The sequence below is a fragment of the Vitis riparia genome, chromosome 8 (assembly GCF_004353265.1).
Source record: "Vitis riparia cultivar Riparia Gloire de Montpellier isolate 1030 chromosome 8, EGFV_Vit.rip_1.0, whole genome shotgun sequence".
Classification (NCBI taxonomy): domain Eukaryota; kingdom Viridiplantae; phylum Streptophyta; class Magnoliopsida; order Vitales; family Vitaceae; genus Vitis; species Vitis riparia.
The window spans coordinates 21,706,720-21,719,970 of record NC_048438.1 but is presented as its reverse complement, the minus strand read 5'-3'; the positions used below and the strand labels follow the sequence as shown (position 1 = coordinate 21,719,970).

The window sequence follows — 13,251 nt, the reverse complement described above, 5'->3', positions numbered from 1 at the left end:
CTGCCAGCCTTGATGAGGAGATCAAACCTTACTGTAAGATTTCCAATAGAGTCAAAACTAGCTGGCTCATCCACATTTATTTACTTATTTATTTATTTTGATAAGTCTGGCCCACCCACATTTAATATAATTCCAGATGTAATACTTCCCATGAAGGAAAGGCTTAAGTTACAGGGGCAATCTAACTACTAGGCACATATCTTGTAAGTAAATAAAATCAGATAAAGTGAGCGTCACTGACAAGGCATACTATTACCAGGTAAAAATAATGTTCCAGGGTAATTAACATAATACAAATGAAGATGGTTTGTTTAACCATCTATTTTCCAGATAACTTTGCTATTAAACAAAATGAAGCGCAATTTTTTCTCCATTTTGGAGAATATCAACAAACTGTCGCTCCAGGTATAAATCATCAGAGGTCTCAGGTTTTGGGAACCATTTCCCAGATCTAAGTCTTCAAATCACCAAATGCAGCAAAAAAAAAAAAAAAACTGATGACGCTTGACAGATTTGGATAGAACCTTAGTCCCAGTCTATCTGTTTATTCATGGCCATACTCTGAAGCACTTAAATACTCTCCATTCTCCTCAAAATATTCAATTAATCGCTTCAAAAACTTATCACTGGTCACTGTCTCCGTGTCACAGACAAGACAACACTGTCTCCTTGCTCTTGTCACAGCCACATTCATTCGCCTCCTATCACTCAGAAATCCTACCTAAAACATCAAGCAAAAAAATTTAAAATCAAATTCTTCTCTATACTTCAGCCATGATGCTGATTGAGATTTTTGACAATAATATTATCAAAGAAGCTAGAAATACCTCTTTCTTTGAGTTTGACCTGGCCATTGAAATGATAATGGCTTCCTTTTCTCGACCCTGAAATCCATCAACTGTTGAGATTTCCATGTCCTTTAGCTTGTCATCATTATTTTTCATCATCTTCAGCAAGACAACCTACAATAGTTGGAATATAAATTAACAACTAGTTCTGTGGTATGAGCATGTAAAAATTGAATTAGATCCCAGACTCCAATTAATCTGGTGGCAATTAATTCTAGACAATGTTTGATGGTCTGTAAAGCTCAAGCCAATATGGATTTATTTAAAATTAAGTAAGGAAACTGTTGTACCTGCGCAGCGTAAGGGGTGATAATTCCAATATCAGAAGCTTGGACTCCACTATTGACAAGTCTTTTTGCGTGGGATATAGCAACCTCAGCTTCACCCTCGTTCATTGTGCTATCTTCTTCATCCTTCTTTTCTTCCATGTCACACCTGAAACATGTCAGCATCCAAAAATTATAACAGAACACAAGGCAAAAGTTCTCCGGGGTACTTGGAAACCATGTGAAAAAAGGCATTTCTAGCATTTGAAAGGAATCCTTATTTTCGTAAACTTACTTAAGGCACCTCTAAGCATTTCAAATTTCTATTACCTTGCTGATAATTTCTTTATCATATAGCTCTAAATGATGATTTTGTGCATTTCAAATCCTACAAAAACTGGAGATATTTCATTTCATATCTTTCCAAACACCCTCTTAACTAATTCAAGCTATTGTTTTGAGAAACCTAGCAAATAGCAACAGGAGACTGCATACAGCATACCCAGCTGTGTCAATGAGAAGAAGGGTTGATTCTGTTGAAGAAGACTTCTTTACATCCTCAAGATCAGAAAGCATGTGTGCAGCAACACTTGGATGGGCTGTTATCTGTAAAATATCTCACACACGGTCATCAGCATAAACACACAAAATCAGGATAATACGCCTTTTGTCATTGTCCCAAAATTAAAGTTTTAGTTACTCATTATCAATTAAACAATATTACTATGTGGTTTAATATTGAGGCATGAAGTGAGCACCTTACTGTTATATAGCTCTTTAGATGACCAGTTCATAATAAGCTCATGCATGCGATACTGTACAGTTAGCATAGACATGACTTCATCACCATACAAATCAGCAAGGCGTTCAAAGAGGGTTCTTCCTAAGCCTTTCTTCTCGGCCTCAACACTCTGGATGGTTGGAGGAAGCTGAAGATGGTCTCCTGCAAGTATACACCTTGAACCCTGAAACAACAAACTAAGATTGGTAAGTGATTGACGGGTTTGAACACGTTTCAAAACAAATGAGAATAACTAATAACTTTTGGCATTGGGTTTTCATTAGGAAAAAATTTCCCAAAAGAAACAAAATTTCAAAAAAACCAATAGAAATCTTGAAACCTGGAAGAGCAAATCAAGATTGCTAGTGGTTGGAGGCCTCTTGTACCGTCACTTTTAGAGGTATTCCATTCAATGTTATTCAACTCAGTTGGTTTTCGGTTTGTAATTCAAAGGGGGTGGATAACATTGAGAGGTTTTGAATCCGATCTTGAGAAGATTTGTGTACGCCTATGTATATAGTGCTCCTTGTATAGTGAAGGTGTTTAGTCTTGTTTTGTTTAGTTCTCTGTATTATGTGGGGAGGACCTCTCATCCTCCTCTTGCACTTTTTTCAAACTTAATATATCTCTTGTTTCTAATATATATAAAAAAATAAAAAATAAAAAAGATTGATAGTGGTTGGAGGGTTTGAATATGTTCAACAACAAATGAGAATAATTATCTTTTAGTATTGGGTTTTCATTTTAAAAAAAAATCCCACAAGCAAAAGTTGCAAAAAAACTAACCCAGAAACAGAAAATTGAGATTTGTATGAGGTTGGAGAGTTTGAATACATTTAACAACATTGGAGAGCATGCTAGGGTCTAAATCCTAACATGTTTATTTTCCCTAAGCTTTTAGGAAAATCGGCTATCCAATATGGTGCCAAAGTTTTGTTTGGCGGGAGAGAGCATGCTAGGGTCTAAATCCTAACATGTTTATTTTCCTAAGCTTTTAGGATAATCGGTTATCAATATGGTGCCAAAGTTTTGTTTGGCGGGAGGTCATGTATTTGAACCTCTTGGCATGTTTATTTTCCCAATTTATTGAATCCACAGATTGCTTAAGGTTTTAGGAAATTTGCTTGTCCAATAAACAATAAATGAGAATAATTAATATTTCCGGCATAGGAATTTCTGAAAAGAAAATTCCAGAAAAAAGAAGTTTCGGAAACCAATAGAAACCTTGAACCCTGAAACAGCAAACTCAAACTTGTGAGTGGTTACAACTTATAATTAATAATTTTACATTGAGTTTTTATTAAATAATTTTTTTTCCCCAAAAGATAAAGTTTCAAACCAAAAGAAACCACCTTTTTAAGTTTAAAACTTTTCCCATCAATGGCCAAGGTGACTTACAATTTTCAATAAATGCTTGTCTTTGTCCAACAATTTAAGGATTAATGCACATTTTACATCAATGCATTTGTTAAGAACACTTCTATTTCAGTAGCAAGAGAAAAATATGCGTCCAAACACAGCTCACATGCCTTACCATGTGAGGTGTTTTGCACAGCTAAAAATGCACTTGCATGTGTGCCTCAGACTGTTACCTTTAGTAGAGCTATCCAACATGCTATCTCAAGCGCTTGTGCTGCTTCATCAATAATTACCAAATCAAATGAGATGTTCTCCAGCTTCCGAGAAACCGCACCAGTTAAAGTTGTCAAGACCACGTTTGCGTTTTTAATTACATCCGTCACAGCAAGCTGCTGCCTTTTACGCTCCTCTTTAGAAAGAGTCTTAAGCTCTTTTCTGATGTCCCTCCTTGTATTTTTGTCTTTGGTCTTCAATAGCTTCCCATTCAATGCCTGAAAGAAGAACTCACCAGGTACATGATCACCATATAAATAAAACATAATGGGACAAAAGTAATAGATTAATCGAAGAAACTTCCTAGACATGAGCCTCATAATTCACTCACAATTTTAAGCAACCATTAAAAGGAATGGTTTCCAGTATGAGGATGTGATATATATATGCCTTTTGTCCATTTGCAATCAAAGTCCACCATGTCATATTTGCCTTGGGGCTAGTCAGTTCTTTACACAGAAGGTCTTTTGATTTGCAATTGTGACAACTATATATAGGAGCATTTAGAAAATATTGCCCAACTTCAAAGCATCTTCTGAAGAAAAAAATAGTAAAGATCTACTGCTTCTCAACCTCTAAGATGAAAATCCTTTGAAGTCAACTTCAGGAAAGAATTATTCCTGGTTTTACTCCCACTGTCAACACATGCATTCCTTAGATGATTTTTTTTCTAGCAATTTATAGAAATAAAGTGATTCTGAAAAAAAGGAAAGTACCACCTGCTTTCCCGGTAAAATTCAAAAGGGCCTTTTCAGAGGTTCAAATCCAAGTATTAATTTGGACTCACACCATGTTTCTGAGTCAGTTTAACCTTCAATTTAGGCATCTGACAGGCTAGAGAGCTAAGCAAATTTTTTGATGATCCTGAACAATTCTCGCTACATGTTGCATTGAACTACCAACTTCTCTAAAAGCTTAAGCTTGCAGGATTGAGGCCCAAAATGTATATCATGTACTTTAACCCACAATGGGGAGAATGAAGGGAGTTGGTCTTCTAAGGAGGTGAGAGGTGTGTACGGGGTTGGGTTATGGAAGGTTATAAGGAGATTGGCACTTGCATGCTGGGTGTCATGTTGGATGGGGGTTCCCTTCATATGACTTCTTCTATGTGGTCTCTCCTCAAACAGGCCCATTCTCCCCCTATGTGTTTGTATCTCTATCTGGGAGTTCCCTTTCAATCATTGGCACTTGCATGGCCGGGAGTCATGTTGGATGGCAGTCAGCAAAATTTGGAATGCTGATCTCTCCCCAGTAGTTCTGAGCTTCAGGTCTGTAATCCATTTTTCATTTTTCTAGCTGTACTGAGCCTGCAGGTCCTGAGCTCCTGAAATCCAGCAGCCTGGTGTTCTGTGGCTCAGCTCAATCCTGCCTTAGAACCTTGCTAGTCTGGCAGATCAGTCACTCCGTCTCCAAGTTCTAGTTCCGCACCTCAGCTTTGTTTTATCCTGGAGCTCAGGGATATATGGCAAAGAAGGTCATGTCTGTCTGCAGTTAGGGCTTCTATCATGGCCCCATGAAGCAGAGAGTACACATGCATGCATACATGCATATATATATATATATATATATATATATATAGAGAGAGAGAGAGAGAGAGAGAGAGAGAAAAGAGAGTTCCTTCCTAACATATCATCCTACAATAACATAAGTACATCAAGCTCCCTGCATGCCTGTGCTCTATTGCACTATGTGAGGCTGCGTGGAACCCAAAGTTTCAATTGATTTTTTCCATGGATCATTCACTGTATGCTAATAATAACAGAAATTCAAATTCAGCCCATATTGCCACAATGTTAACAGAGAACAGAATCTATATCTTTTCTGTGCTCACTGAAACACAATTATTGGAATCTGAAGTTCACAGTTACTAGGACAGGTCTCCAATTCTGAACAGACCCAGATTCTCTACCCAACAAGAATTCCAATCAAAGTGTGTGAGCAAGCAACTAATGCTGGAAGAAATATATTATATTAATTATTTGATTTTAATGAACAATAGAACTGCACTTAAATTCTAACAACGCAATTGCCTGCATCAAAAATCATCTCTGAATGGCTAGTATGCCTGTCTACCAGATGTCTCTATTTCGAATGCCCAAGGTAGTAGCAAGAAGACTAGAAAAATTGCAAAGAGATTTTCTATGGGGTGGGGGAACCTTGGAGAGGAAAGCCCACTTAGTTAAATGGGAGGTGGTGTGTGTGGATAAGGAGAAGGGTGGGCTAGGCATAAGGAAGCTAGAACTTTTGAATAAGGCCTCGCTTGGCAGATGGATATGGAGATTTGCCTTTGAAAAGGAAAACCTTTGGAAGAAGGTGATTTCGGTGAAGTATGGGCAAGAGGGGCTTGGTTGGAGGACAAATGAGGCTAATGGGACCTTTGGAGTGGGGTTTTGGAAGGAGATTTTGAAGGAAACAAATTGGTGTTGGGAAAATATAGAGTTAACAGTTGGTAATGATACTAAAATTAGATTATGGACTGATCATTGGTGTGGCCTTGCAGCGTTGTCCCAAAGTTTTCCCCAATTATATGCTTTGGTTGTCCATAGGAATGCAACCGTGGATGAAGTTTGGAATCCGAATTTTGGACAGGGAGGATGGAATCTAAGTTTCATTAGAGCATTTAATGATTGGGAGTTGGATTTGGTAGGAGACTTGTTAACTGTTTTGAGGGGCTACAGGCTAACTTTGGAGGAGGATTCAGTTACTTGGAAGGGTGGGAGAAATGGAAAGTTTGGTGTTAAGGAAGCGTATAGATTGTTGATTACACCTAATGACATTTCTTTCCCGAAGAATTGCATTTGGGTGGCTAGAGTCTCAACCAAAGTTGCTTTTTTTGCTTGGAAGGCTACGTGGGGGAAGGTTCTTACCCTAGATAGACTCCAAAAAAAAGGGTGGCAGCTCCCAAATCGTTGTTATTTGTGTGGTTGTGAAGAAGAAATTGTAAATCATATACTTTTACACTGTAGCGTGGTCAGAGTTCTTTGGGAGATTGTCTTTGTCTCGTTTGGCATTCAGTGGGTTTTCCCAGAAACAGTAAAAGAGGTATTAATTAGCTGGAGGGGCCCTTTTGCGGGCAAAAAAAGGAAAAAGATTTGAAAATCCATTCTGTTGTGTATTTTTTGGATGGTTTGGAAGGAAATGAATAGATTAGCTTTTAGGGGGGGTTCTTTAGCAGTACAGAAACTCAAAAATTCTTTTATATGTAACTTATGGAGTTGGGCTAGATTGTATATTGGAGAGGAGTCCTCTTCACTTATAGGTTTTTTGGAGTGGTTGGCATCCACTTAAGGGCTTGTGAGGTTTTTTGTTTCAAAGCTTGCTCTTAGAGGTTTAGGCTGCCTTGTATACATCCTGTATGCTTTGTAGTTGTTTGTCTTTCGATAATATACTTCCTGTTTATTTATAAAAAAAAATCATCTCTGAAAAAACAAAAAACGTAAGATTCTTACGGAATAGAAATATTGCAGTGGTGTCATAGCAATAACAAAGGACAAAACCAAATAATTAATGATTCAAGGAAATATATATAACGCTACTTAAAGGCCAAAAAATTTCCTCCACACTCCACACTGAAGCCAAAGGTTGCTCATGGAGTTACATAAACTAGTCCAAAACCTTTTAATAGCTTGAGTAAGACTTCCAAAATCAAGGAGATTGAAGAATAAAAAATCCAGGAATTAAGCTCCAGAATCACATCCCTTAGAACGTAAGGCTCATATATCAAGCCTTGATAAGTGAAGGGTTTACCAAATAAGTGAGATTGGATACTGTTATTATAACATTCAATTATTATCCACTGATATTATTAACCGATAAAGATTATACAAAGGCATCATCATGCAATATAGGTAAGATAACATCAATTTGAAACTGCAAACATGGCTGGATATCATGAAGCAATTAATGACTTCAAATTTTCTCTGAATCTTTACCTTCATTTCCTTCCGAATATCATTCGCAAGAGCAGTATTATCCCCTCGCAGAACCTAACAGGAACCAAGTAAGTAAGTATATGAAGTAAACAATGGCTCAGAGGTGGACAAATAATTAACGGAAAATCAGTATTTCTAGGGAAAAAGAAATCTCATCTATACCAAAAGCCAGCATTGAAAAAAATAAAAAGGGGAAATACCCCAGATACATTTGAATTAATCAGTAACCATAAGATATAGAAAAGAAAGCTTCTAAATCATGAATGGGAGAAAAGATGTGTTATGCATATGTTCTATTAACCAGGAAAAGGAATAAGATCAGATGCTAAATTACTTTCAGAAAGAATGAGGATGCAAATATAGGCTCAATCTGCATATGCTCATACAAGCTCTCATGGCGTGCTCACAGGAAAAAGGATGAACACCGGAATCATGCAAATCATGCAGCCCGAATTAGCATATATAAAGGGAAAAGTACATAAAATTCCACTTTTTCCTTGAACGCAAGTATGATCCATCAATTTTTTGAAAATTCTTTTCCATGTAACTTTAAAGTTCTTTCATAATTCTTATTACCCTTCAACATTATTAGTTAAAATTTTACCATTCCCATGTTTTAGCCGAAAAACAAATTTCTTATGAACAACCCCCCATTGTTATGGATGAGTTTGTTTCAAATCTGTTATTACATGATAAACTTTTCAAATTTTTTAGTAGTGGATGATTTCTTTATTATTTTTATATTATGAAGTTTTCAGAAAGTTGATAGTAAAGAAATATATAAGACATTTTCAAAGGTTGACACAATTGGTATTTGACTTCATTAGAAAAAGTCCAAACAAATCCAAAAATATACTTTCAAAGATTAATGTATGGTCCTACAAAAATTTGATAAAACTTATTGGTCCCTATAGAGAAATGTTTATGAGTTATCAACACATTTCACATTATAAAATCCACATCTTAACCACTATCCAAAAAATAAGATTTCATTATCCAAGTTTTTTCTTTGCAAAATAAAGGTAATTATTACCTGCGCATCCAATGCACTCTCCAGAACTTGAGGCAGTAAACGTGCAGGGTGCCCCAACCTCACCAACTTTACTCTAATGAAAAAATGACACAGAAAACAAGCGACTAAGCTTAATCATGAACTGATGGACATATGCAAACTGATAACTTATAAAAAGAATTCTTCTTTAAGTACTTTGGATTAATAGTTAATACATGAGGCCATCACATTTGATAAGGTTAACTTGACTGTTCGGCAACAAGCCTAGAATTAAGAACATAAGTGGAATCAAAGGTCTTCATCAGTCAATGAGGAACATAGTTGCATGTACATTAGTTAAGATGAGAGTCCAAACAAAATACAGCAGAATGCAAGTGAAGCAAACTTACTTCACATCTAATCGAAATAGCTAGTCCCACAAAAGTTCAGTAATTTTAGCTATTTGAATATGGAATGGTGCCTAAAGCAATCTTGCTTCACATCTATCTGAAACATAGCTAGTCCACAAAAAGTTGGTATTTTTAGCTATTTTAGATTACTGTTTGATGAATATTTTCCACAAATATAGAATATTCCCCAGATTAAAGAAGTTGAAATAGACTATATTGTTTATAGTGCAAATAAACAATGTGAGGGAGGGTGCATATGATGTAACCATGGTTGCCAAATAAACAGAACCAGAAATAGGGTGATGAAAAGGATAATATTAGAGTACATGATAAACACTGTGAGCTCAAATCCTATAAGCTTAAGCTTTTAGGAAAATTGGTTGTTCAGCATGGTATCAGTTTATTAAGCCCAAGTGTAACCCCAAAATTGAGGTTACACGTGAAAGGTTGTTAAAGTGCAAGATATTCATTATAGGCTCAAATCCTAGAAGCTTAAACTATTAAGAAAATTGGTTATTCAACGGATAACAAGTTTTTTAGCACCCTAATTACTTGAACAATATTTTCGTTCATATTTGCATGAGAACATCAAAAGAAACCAGTGTAATGTAATATCCATTTATTATACCAACAGTTCTTCAATGGAGACTAGAACATATACCTTCAGGCTTTAACTAGAAAGAGTTTATACATTAATTAAAGGACTACCATACCGATAGGGGACAAGTCGCTCGACAATGTTATCAACGGCAATATTTGAAGCAGCACAAGCGAGAATCTTTGCCCCCCGTTTCACTTCTTGTAAGATAATTTCCACAACAGTTGTGGTTTTTCCAGTTCCAGGAGGCCCATGCAGCAAAAATACATTCTTGGATGACAGGGCCTTTGAAATGGCATCTTTCTTTAAATAAATAAATGAAAGAGAATGTGCATTAGTTTCTGAAAAATTAAGTACGCATGGAGCTTAGCAAATAAAGACAAATATTTAAGCATACATGAACCCATGCCTATACATAGAATCAATCTCCAAGACAACAAGAGTCACAATGATATATCTTTCAATCAAAAATTTAAACCAGCATAAATGGCCCCACGAATATACCAAGTGAGATATGCCAAATCAGAGCCTTAATCTCTAATCATCTACATTCACCCAACTGTTCAAGAAATGGTCAACAAACTAATTAATGAACACAAAGTTACAAGTCAAATTCCTAATGTTAATATAAAGGACCTAACACATCCAAATATTAATGTTTTTTGCAAGTGCACCTGATTCTGGAGAAATGAAAGATGGGGAGAAGAACATCATTGACATTGTAAATTAACAACATATTTGAGAAGTTGATTTATTTCATTGCCAAATACACCTAAAACTTCATTAAAATTCCTCATTCTGCAAAGTTTCATGGAAATAAATAGCTTTCAACATATGTGTCATCCAAAAATTTCTGGAAACAAGTGATGAAAATTCCATAGCATTTTGGGATTTTAAACAAATACAAAAAAAAAAATCTTTCTAACTATAATAAGTGTAATACTCCATAAACATGATAATAAATATGCAAAAAAGGCTATTGCAATCTCCGATCAATGGGAAACCATGTGACCATCCATGATCAACATGTCAAAAAAGGCTATATCAACCATAAACCCATCCAATGAGAAAACAAAGTGAGAAAAAATATATGACAGTTGGAGAAAACAATTACAAAGTTTTGAAGAAAATCATCCACTTCATTTTAGAAATTTCAGAACAGTGCACATCTGTTTTACTTTTTGGTTGTCTTCACTGAACAGGTGCAATCACTGTACAAGGAGCAAAATTGCTATGAACAATATACATTTAAACCATAATGAATTGTCTAGATAGTAAATTTTGTGTTTCCATAGAAGGGAATATGACAAATTAAATTTAAACACCTGAGAGTGATCGAGGTTGGAATTAAATGGGGTGAACGTAACATCCTTCTTTGACACTGTTGGCGGTCTCTCTCCAAATAATACTGGAATTAAATCAGCAGCAGGTCCCTTGTGCACACCTTTACTCAGTTGTACCAGGGCATCCTTCATTCTACGATATGTCACCTACAATATGAAATTTAGCATGCAGCCTTAATCAAGGACAGCATAATAAAATCGAAGATTGAAAGACACGCCAACAAAAACTAGATCATTCCAGACACATCAACAATTAATATCACTTTCCCTTCTGCGAATTTTTTTAGTTGTGACTACCAATTTACACCAAAAAAAAAAAAAAAAAATAGACATAAAAAAATGATTTGGAAAAATAGAAAAAAATTAAAACTAGTGTTTGATGTCCAATTCTTTGAGAACTTATCAAGTGAAGGCATCAATAAAGTACCATTAGTAGAAAGACCAAAAAAAAAATCCACACCTCATTTGCCACTTTCTCAAGGCGCAAAGGACTATTTAAACCCTCTTCTGGAATATCATCAAAAGCAACAGTGATTGATGAGTCCTGTTCAAAATGTATGCCAAGTCACACACCCAATGCACAAATTAGAAGAGCAGGATGATTTTCCATTACAAACAACAATGCTACCAAAACATGTGACAACAAGTCGTTTCAAATCCAGATTGACCTTGAGGCGGTAAACGACACCTTGTCCAAGGGCAGGAGACCCTAAATCAGCCTTGTTTGGTTTTAAAACAACCACATCATGAGTCCCAAACTGCAACAAGAACAAGAACAAGAACAATAATAATAATAATAATAATAATAAATTGAAACAAGGAGCAATGAAAGAAAATCATCCATTGGGGACATCACAAAGAATATCTATCCCAATTGTAGACGTTATAAAATAATTGATGCTTGTCATTCTTCTATGGATTTACTTTAGGTGAGATAGCACTTAAAGGGGACAGATCCTTTTCATTCAACACATTCAAATTTTGAGATAATATTATTTTTGGCAGATTCAGAAGTAACTGTACAGATCGAGTAAAATTATTTTCCATTGTACATTGTGCACAATTAATTTGGAATATTCTTTAAGCAGTGATTACATGTAAATTCAGAATGGCACAACAAAATCAACAAAGGAAAGCACCTTGTGAGCGGGAAGAACATCTCCTTTAGTAGACTGAAACTCAAGAAGTGTCTTACCCATTAGCCCAGTCTATTATCAAAACCAAAAGTAGCAAGTCAGTCACAACAAAACCTAAGTAATTTACATCACATTTGGATGCCAAGAAATTACATGAAAATAAAAGAAAATTTTGAAACACATGATAAAAGCGGGAGGAGTTGAATAGGATAATTTTCCTGCAATTTCTGGACAGCAAACGGGAGCAGCAAATAAAAATAATAATAAATAAATCAATAAAAAGTGACCTGAGCATCAACACATTTCAAATTAAGAATGGTGGAACCCCTTTTTTGAGCAGTATCCAAATTCCGCAACGATCCTGAACTGATTGAACCGGATATCTCCGCATCCTATATAATAACCAAAATTGATTCAATAAATTAACTCTTAATACCTAACTTACTTACACGGCTTAGAGAGAGAGTGAGAGTGTGCCTTTTCCAAATCGATTAAAGGGGCGATGGTGGAAATGAACTGTTGAAGAGAAATAGCACTAGATTTCTTGTTCGACTTCCCTCCCTCCATTGCTGCCACTCCCCTTCTGCTTGATGTTTTGACTGAGAGAGGGGGGGAGAGAGACTATGAACGTTGGCCAACGGCTGGAATTTAACAGGTAAAAGGTTTTTTGTGAGTTTCTTAATTTTACCATTAAGATTCTTGATTATTTCATTGGATTTCGCGCGCGTGTAAATATATATTAATTAGATTTATACGTTTTTTTTTTTTTAATTGATGTAGTTGTCAAGCAAATTTTAAATTTTTTAAAATTTAGAATCACTTAAAATGTTTTCTGACAATCATTTAAAGGGATCAGTTAGTGAAAAAAATTGTTGGGTTAACCCCTCTTTCATCTCGATATTTAATATATTTAATAGAATATATCATATTATATTTATATTTAACGTGTAATATGAATAAAAAATAAAAAAATTAATTAAAAAACTAAATTTATGATATATGAAAAACGTATATCTCTCATTGTTACTTAATAATTTAAATCTTAAATTCAATTTATTTTTAAAAATAAATAAAATCAGTTTGAATTTAAAGTTTAAAATTTATAGTGCAAAATATAATAAATATATGTATATATTAATTTAATCATAATCTAACAACAATAAATTACTTTAATAAAGTCTACAATATATAAAAATAATAATAAATATGAAAGAAAAACCTTTTAAAAAATATTTTGAAACCGAGCAGATGTTTTATAATAGTTGAAAACCGAATCTATTAGCCACATCTGCAGGGCTGTATTTGGTCCCCTGG

At 35.1% G+C, this 13,251-nt stretch overlaps 1 protein-coding gene across 1 annotated transcript; it reads right to left on the bottom strand.

Annotated features, from left to right (window-relative positions):
* Nucleotides 1-217: 217 nt before the first annotated feature.
* On the bottom strand, nucleotides 218-12,574 carry LOC117920758 (DNA-binding protein SMUBP-2). The gene is made up of 15 exons (XM_034838370.1): nucleotides 12,415-12,574; nucleotides 12,225-12,329; nucleotides 11,941-12,009; nucleotides 11,470-11,559; nucleotides 11,262-11,345; nucleotides 10,784-10,948; nucleotides 9,574-9,761; nucleotides 8,493-8,565; nucleotides 7,460-7,513; nucleotides 3,488-3,745; nucleotides 1,873-2,079; nucleotides 1,617-1,720; nucleotides 1,139-1,283; nucleotides 828-962; nucleotides 218-721 (listed from the first exon to the last, which is right to left on the bottom strand). Exons 1-15 carry the CDS (start codon nucleotides 12,502-12,504, stop codon nucleotides 545-547), a joined length of 1,944 nt encoding a protein of 647 aa, XP_034694261.1. The 5' UTR covers nucleotides 12,505-12,574; the 3' UTR covers nucleotides 218-544.
* Nucleotides 12,575-13,251: the final 677 nt, after the last annotated feature.